The sequence below is a fragment of the Lolium rigidum genome, chromosome 4 (assembly GCF_022539505.1).
Source record: "Lolium rigidum isolate FL_2022 chromosome 4, APGP_CSIRO_Lrig_0.1, whole genome shotgun sequence".
Taxonomy (NCBI): domain Eukaryota; kingdom Viridiplantae; phylum Streptophyta; class Magnoliopsida; order Poales; family Poaceae; genus Lolium; species Lolium rigidum.
This window is the reverse complement of record NC_061511.1, coordinates 43,865,261-43,873,712: the sequence shown is the minus strand read 5'-3', so window position 1 is coordinate 43,873,712 and position 8,452 is coordinate 43,865,261. Positions and strand designations below refer to the sequence as shown.

The 8,452-nt window shown below is 43.6% G+C and overlaps 1 protein-coding gene across 1 annotated transcript; it reads left to right on the top strand.

Annotated features, from left to right (window-relative positions):
* Positions 1-4,049: 4,049 nt before the first annotated feature.
* On the top strand, positions 4,050-8,251 carry LOC124706071. The gene is made up of 4 exons (XM_047237728.1): positions 4,050-4,215; positions 6,769-7,233; positions 7,913-8,035; positions 8,156-8,251. The coding sequence occupies exons 1-4, from the start codon at positions 4,075-4,077 to the stop codon at positions 8,249-8,251; spliced, it is 825 nt and encodes a 274-aa protein (XP_047093684.1). The 5' UTR covers positions 4,050-4,074.
* The last annotated feature ends 201 nt before the right edge of the window (positions 8,252-8,452 follow it).

Below are 8,452 nucleotides of genomic sequence, written 5' to 3'. Positions count from 1 at the left end.
TAGTGTATGATATGCATGTAGATTGAGAAGATCTTGTGGGTTGGTAGATAGTAATACTCCTAAGTTTTTCATATAGGGTGAGGTCGTACAGTCCTTTTTTTTCTTTTTGAAAAGAGGGATAATACCCTCACACAACCTTAATTAATTATTGCACAGTTTAAAAGATTCAAACATGACAAAGTGTAATACATAGAGGGCCACCACTCTTAGTGGGAGATAGGGATTAACCTAATCTAAAGCCGACCAAGGCACCGAGCAGTAAACGATAAACGATGGCTTAAACATTGGTATTAATACGAAAACACGAATATGAAGTCTCCCCTTTTTATTTTAATTTCCGTACCTTTAGTGGAAGTCGAAGTTTTAAGTTTCTAGTTGAGATAAAACATGTCGTGTCTTTCAGGATTTCGAAAGCAGGAACGATGAAGGGTAGACAAAGGAGAGGAGAATTTACGAAAAAAAATTGTGTGCCGTATGCCATATTTTGTTTATATTTTTTCAGAACACTTGTGAAGTCAGATGTCTCTGTCTACATTCTACTCCCATACGACACGTCCTGCTCATGGATTGATCATTTTTTTCTAGGCATCGATCGGTAACTGTAATGGCTCAATATGAGGAATAGTTCTGGCCCAATTTGTTTGCGATTTTTTTAATAATACGAATTTATTATTTATTTCCAGGAATAGCATGTGTTTACAAAAAATTCCAATTTTGTGACTCGGTCGGTCAGCAGTTGACCGATCGGATTTTAGAAGACCGACCAGGTGTCGACCGCTATTGCCATGGCAGATGGCCGACAGCCCTAATTGGTCAGTAGCCGGCCGACCGGTCAGCTAGAGGCCGACCGGCCTGCTAACGACCGACCGGCTACCTAATACCCGATGATTTGCATGGTTTGGGTTTAGGGTTAGTATGGGTTCCTCTCTCTTTCGCAAATATTTTCGGGGTGATATCTCCCTCCAGCTATCTCTAAACATTTTCCCGCCCGTATCTCTCGCCACCGCTCTCCCGCCATTTTTAAATTCCGCTGTAGTACCTGCAGAAAATAATTGTGTCAGTTAGCCGAACCATAGGTGATGCATACATAAATGTCGGATACATTGGTAATGCATACCTAAATGTCGGATACATAGGTGATGCATACATAAATGTCAGATACATAGGTCATGCATACATAAATGTCTGATACTTTGGATGGCGTCTGGGCTGTCGTGCGGGTGGCGTAGCATGGGGTGTCCAACCGAACCAGTCCGGGGGTCTGATGATGCGAGCAGGGATCCAGGACTCGGACTCGGGGTCGTACTGCGTCTCCTATGTGGGCTCTGGTGGAGGAGTCTGCATACCGACATAGTTCTGCTGCGTGATGTAATACTCCATGTGCTCAGCATCCTGATCACTAGCTCCCCATGAATGATTGGAAGCAGTGTGCTGCGTGTATCCTGTGGCACGAAACATAAGTGATGTCAAACTAAGTGGAGTATAGTTTATATGGAACACAATAGCTAGAACAGTACATACCCTGCATGTATCCTCCTCCTCCCATGAAAGGAGCCTAAAACGATGAAAACAAAAATATGTTAGTTATAACAACGCATTAACTATAAATAAATTTGTTAGAACAATGCCTGAAACCCCGCGAGCGTACCTCGAAGTTGAGTAACCAGTCACACTTTGGGCCATGGTCCTCACAGAGAAAATCAGGCTGACCCGCACGAGTTCACTGAAAACGTGCAGCCATTTCATCATCCCAATCCGCTGGTTCTGCCAGCGGGCCTATGGCCTGACCCGCCAACGGTAGGACCAGTAAGAAAGATACGTCCTGGAGAGTAGGGGCCATCTCTCCCCAGCGAAAGTGGAACGTGTGAGTCTCGGGCATCCACCGATCCACTAGGCTGGTCAGCAGGGAGTGGTCGTACTGAAGGCGCTTGATCGGCGTGTCTACTCGCTCACCGATGACCTCCGATATAGTGGCCTCAACCAACCGCGGGAAAGGTAGAAGTCCAGCCCACTTCAACCTACAATTTCATATAAGAAAGCAATTAGTATGTGCCAGTACTTCAAATTGAATATATCAAATAAATCCCACATACCTCTCAACCCAACCGGGGTGTATCTGCCAATTTTGATTAGCCCCTCGTGTCACCAGTGTGGGGAGGCTATTAGGACTTGCCTCTAGCTTCACCGCACGGTGCACCTTCTCAACGTCCGTACTGAGCAACGATCTTTCTGCCATTTCTGTAAATAACAAAACATTGGTTATAACTCATTACAAATGATAACATAGTTTCAAAATTGACAAAACATAATACGAATATAAATTAAAGTAACGTACATGAGCACAATAAAATTGCAAAGTAGTTCCATACTTATTACAAATTCATTGTCCACAATGCATGCACACCCACTGTGTGCACTTCAGGATTAAGCCCGAAACATAATATGCAAACATAAAATTCCTTCCACATCAACAAATGTAACTACTACACAGCAAATAAATAAACTAACACCAACAGCAGTCCACATAAACCTACACAGGTAACACTAATATGCAAAGATTAGGTTTTACCCTTGTAGCGTGAGCAGCCTCTCCAACTGCAGCAGCACGAACAGCACGCAACAGCTCAGCACCTTACTCCTTACACCATCACCAACCTCCACCAATTCATCACTATTGCTGCTAAACAACCGCTGTCATGTTTTGAGTACGTATGAAAATACATCTCTGATGGTGGACCATGAATTAAATAAATTCACTCTGCAAAGTGCAAACGCCAGAAGTGGAGCCGCATGCAATAGCATGGAAGACATTTCTCCCTCACGCAAGCTGTCCTGTTTGGCTGGCATGTCCAGGCCCGGGCCGGCAGGAGTGCAAAGTGTGCGGCCGCACAGGGCCCAATTTTTTTGGGGGCCCCAAATTTTGGTACAGGCCTATATAGTTATACGGCAAAAATAAAATGCCTGGCCTTACCTATGCCATGCCTACACCTTCGGCCTTCCCGAACGATTGGAGAGAGCAGATGTCTAGAACGCCGCTGCTGACATTGGCATCTGCACCGCCGGAGAGAGCATGCATCTCGACCGCGGCTGCTGGGCCCGCGGTTCTTAACGACGCGCGTGGCCACCATCCGCACCTTGCCCATGGCGTAGGCGTTCCGCACCGACCGCAGCGTCATGCATGTAGCCGTCTGGCGCACGTACGATAGCGGCGCCCTAGCTTGATGGAGAGGAGGAGAGCCGGGTCGGCGAGGCTGGACGAGATGGGCGTGAGCGCAGCGTCCATGCATGCATCTAGCCGAGGAGGACGCGGAGGTCGTCCTCCTCGGCTACATGGATGGACCGAAGATGTCCCCGGTGCTCCTGCAGGTCGCGCACCTCACCTGCGTCCAGGCGGTGCTAGCTCGACGACCTCCTCGTCCTCGACTTCGATCGACATTGGCATGGGTGTCGCTAGCTAATGCAGGTCCACAGTTCCACACACATGCTCGCGGCTCTGCAACTTTATGCGCTGCATCCTGCATGACAGCTCATTTACGTACTTTGGCAGGTCCACACCACACACATGTATTCGTCGTATACGAAGAAATAACCCACCTGCGGCCGGCAATGGACCTTGTACACGATTGTTGGACCAATCAATAGCCGGAGTTGACGCGGCCGGGTTCACATGTCGCCAACAGTTCCATCTATTCACTCTGCGGGCATGGCAGCTTAATTTATTGAGCACCTTCGTCGGTGTGCTGAATCGCTACGCCCAAGGGGCGCCCGGGCAACAGTAAGGGGTGGGTCCGCCCATGAGCTTTTTGGTTTTACAAAGGTACTCCGTACTAGCACAAACCAGAATGGAAATTCACGCAGCTCCATTAAGGGGAGGGAGTGAGAGCTAGAAGAAGACATGGATGGTTGGTTCATGCGCGCGCATAAACTAGCTTATTAGGTACTTGTTCAATCAGATGATCTGAGATGATCTGAGAGAGTCTCTACATCCGCGCCCATGCGCCACTGCCTGCCAGCCTCCTACTAGCTAGGCATCCACCCAACAACAAACACCTTCACAACAAGGCGAGGAGATCGATGATGTACGCCCACTCGCCGCCGGTCTTCCACCTCTCCTTCTCCGCTGCTCCTACACCACCGTCACCGCTTCCTCCTCTTCCTCTTCCTCTTTCTCTTCTACATGAAGGTGAAGCCGACGACGCCATCTACAACCACCTCGTGAGTTGTAGTATCTTCTTGCTTCTTTTTTCCATCATACATAGTACTCCCTCCGTCCTAAAATTAAGTGTCTTAACTTTTTTCTAGATATGGACAACTAAAATGCATCTAGATACATCCGAGACACTCATTTTAAGACCGAGATAATACATGCGTACCACTGGACTTATTTACTAAAGGTACCCAGATTGCTCTATCTACCACAGCCGTCGTCGTTTCCTCTCCAGACAAATTCAACTACTCCCTCCGGTTTAAAATAATTGCCAAAAAATGGATGTATCTACACACTAAAATTATTTTAGTATGATTATTTTAGTATGATTATACTAAAATAATTTTAGTGTGTAGATACATCCATTATCTACACACTAAAATATTATTTTAGTATGATTATTTTTTGGCAATTATTTATGTAGATATATCTACATAAATATATTTTAGTATATAGATACATCTATTTTTTAGCAATTATTTAGAACCGGAGGGAGTACGGCTTTCCACCCACCTTTGGTATAGATATATAGCTTGTTGGAGTGAATCAAATGCAACTCATGCTGTCTAAGGAATGGAGTACTAGTATATTAGTATTATTATGGAGGGAGGTGTCAACTAGAAGCTCTCGTGTCATGTCCTCTCCTCTCCTATTTTAATATTTCCACACTCCACTAGTTAAACATTGCAACTTTAAGCTCATTGCTTCTCTCGTAATTTATAGCTGCATACATGCTGCTTCTTTCTGACAGCCATTTTTGGCTATGGCCAAAAAATTGCATACATGCTGCTGTCCTCGTATAATACGGTCTTCATCAAAATCAATCACACACACAAGCTGCCGTTGGATGTACGATGCAAAATCATTTTATTGCATTCAAGGTTCAATTCAAGGTTCGATCTTTTTTTTATTGCATTGCTAAGGCTATAATTAATGCATTGATACACTATTTGAATCACTACATCTGTTTCATTGTTTTGTAGATAAATGAGAAAGCTTAAGGCCTCGTTCGGTAGCAAACTATTCTTAATGTCTTTTGGATATACCACGGTTTTCAAAAAATTATCATTGTAAATACTTTGAGGTGTTCGGCTTCAACTCATAATGTGATTTTACAAACCGTGGCATTGCCAAAAATAGAAGTATTTTTGTAGTATTGAGAAACGAGGTATCTACCTCTTTTTTCCAACAAAGAAATGAAAAAAAATATGGCGCTGTAATTTCACAAATTGTAGTACTTAGTGACCCAGCAATCAAAAAACCGTTGTATCTAAATAATGTGGTTTTAAAAGAACTTTGCTTTCAAACAAATCCTAAGTTATCTAATTAAATGAAAGTTTTATACAATTATCTATCTTTTCAAATTTAGGGCCTCATATTACAGCTTGCACAGGGGCCCCAAATTTCTAGAGACGGCCCTGCCAAAATAAATGGTGGATGTTGCGGTGGTGTAGTTCAACCGAGGGGGCCCGATGATTACGCTTTTAGCTACTGCCAAAAATTGCATACATGCTGCTGTCCTGTCCTCATATAGTACAACCTTCATCAACATCAATCAACACAACTATACAAAAATATGAACCGAAACAAATTTCAGATGCTTGATTAATGCTACTCCTAGATTACTGCTTCCTACCTACACAGGACGGAAAATGAACATCCCCTTCAAGAAGTAAAAAAAAAAATCACTTCTTAAAGATTTATCACATCAATTTGACGACCGAGTACCCTCCCTATTTTTATTCAAATATCCTAAATATTATTTGGTGATGTTGGATCCAACTTCTCATTTCCCTTTTGCCTTGAATCTTCTCACTTCACATCCTTTCAAAAGTATCCTTTGGGGCAACCTCGACGATGGTCTTTCTCTTGGTACTATCTATGGAGTGCACGTGAGTAGCCAGACCGGCCGGTGGTGCCCCGTGTGTTTTGCGGCGCATTGTAATGGTTTCCGCCCGGGTTTTCGCTAATTAGCAGGCAATTATCTTCTTCTTGATTAATGGATTGGGCCCTAAAGGCTCCCGCTTCAAAAAAATGCCTTTCAAAGTCACACAAAGGACAGCCAGGTCAGAGGGGCTGAGATATCAATTGTCCTTTAGCTGCCCGCCAAGGGATCAAATTAGGTTGTCTTTTTGGCCAATTTTAGATGCTCATCTAGTATATGCTCTGCTCTGGTGGTAGCATGACATCATGAACACAAACACCAACACTACGATGCAATACTCCCCAGTCCCCACTCATGTCATAGCTCCGCTTTAGCGCCGCTTTAGCTGATTTGTAGGGCTACCACTATTTGTCATAGCCCGCTATTTTAAACTTTGATCAAAACATTTGCCTTTTTCTTTGCTTTACTCTGATGTTGTACTTTTTCTTCTTTTTTCATGAATAAATTGGCCTAGTCTATTAATCGATTCGATTCTGTTCATTATACTTGTGGGCAAACTGACAGAAATCAAGTAGGTTGATTCATTCTAACTGATAGAGATTAAGTATTTGTCATTTTAGCCTTAATTAATTAAGTTTGCTTCTCCACTCTAATAAAAAAATTGATGTAAAAAAAGGGAAACAAGGGGCAGCCATCCTTGATACCAGAGTATGACCTTGGAGGAGAAGGGGATCTGTTCAAGGCTCCAGAGCCCATAATTGAAGAACCGCTGCTTACCCTTGACTCGATCACGGCTGCCATCTCGATAATGTCCTGCTATGAGAATACAATGGATGACACCATCCAGGTTTCAGACATGGGTTTGAGTGAAGTGATGTACGAGTGCAAGAAGGAGGTCATGGAGAAGTCGGTGATCGAAGAGATGATATCCGAACTTCTAGAAGCCATCCCTATGTTACAAGTTGAGAAGGTCCCCGGAGAAGTCAGGGCATCACCTTTAACCGGTGAATGCTCACTCCAGAAGAGTGTTAGCTCTGAATGCCTCAACTCGGCCGATTGGATGAATGGGTCAGTGAGGCCAAATTTCTTGGATTTCCAAGGGCTCGACTTCGAGGCGGCCTTCGGGCTAAGGAAGAAATGGGTATGATGATCTCTCTCCTCTCTCTCTCTCTCTCTCTTTGTCTCTCGCTCTCCCTCTCTCTCTCTATCCCTTGCACTACAAAAATATGGAATTATTATGACAATCATTGATCTTTGTGTCTCAATTAAGTACATAAACCAAAATGATAAGGCATTGCTTTCTCATTGCGTTGGACAAGCCTCGCATTAGATGTAGATGGTGTGCAGTGTAGTGCTTTGCTCAACATGAAAAAGTCGTTAAATAAAGGTATGAATGACACTAACTAGTGATGTGATTTCAGATGTTACTAATTCTGCCTGAAGCCACATTTCCCTTAATGACCTGGTCACTGCTTTAGCTAATACAAGGCATATACATACTCTGCACACTCAACGGTATCTACTGTGATTTTTTCTTCCAATTTACTTATTATTTAGACATGCAAGATACTAGTATATTTTTCCTAATTTTGTTTTAGAAAGGGGGCTCGAGATGGGCCCGGCTTTGAATTAACAAAGCCATCAACCGGCCAGGATAAAGGTTCTCTAATTTACATGCCCACATGAAGTATTTCACTCTGATAGATAAATGACATGTCATCCTGATACGTGTTTAGGACTTTAGGTAGGATCATCATATAAAGTTAGTTTTTTACATTGAAAGCCTAAGATTACTTACTAGGATTTTTATTTTTTGACAGAATCTTGGTGCCAATACCCCTGGGCTTGTAACCATCAGTGACCTAAAAACTGAGGAAAGGAAGCAGAAGCTCTCCAGGTACAGGATGAAGAAGTTCAAGAGAAACTTTGGCAGAAAGATCAAGGTATACAAATCTCTCTTTTTCTGCTAATATACAAGTAATTAAGCAAGAAGATGCAAGATCGAAGAGGCTGATGAATTCATGATGAGTGAGTGATAAATGTTTGCAACTCTGTGCTTGCAGTATGCTTGCAGGAAGGCTATGGCAGACAGCCAACCAAGAACGCAAGGGAGGTTCGCCAAGATGCACCGTGGCGACATGCTCGAGCCGAGGAAGTAAAATCATGGGAAGACCGCCGAGGTTGTGGCGAAGCTGATGAGGAAGACAAGGTTATTGTAAGGAATTATGCTACTACTGAGCTACCAGTAAAGTTTGTCGTAGTCTAGAATCTTCTAGGTGAGGCTACGATTTCTGTTGCACCACGCCGCGCTACCCTGTCGGAATTAATTTTAGTCACTACATCAATCTTCTACTCCTTGT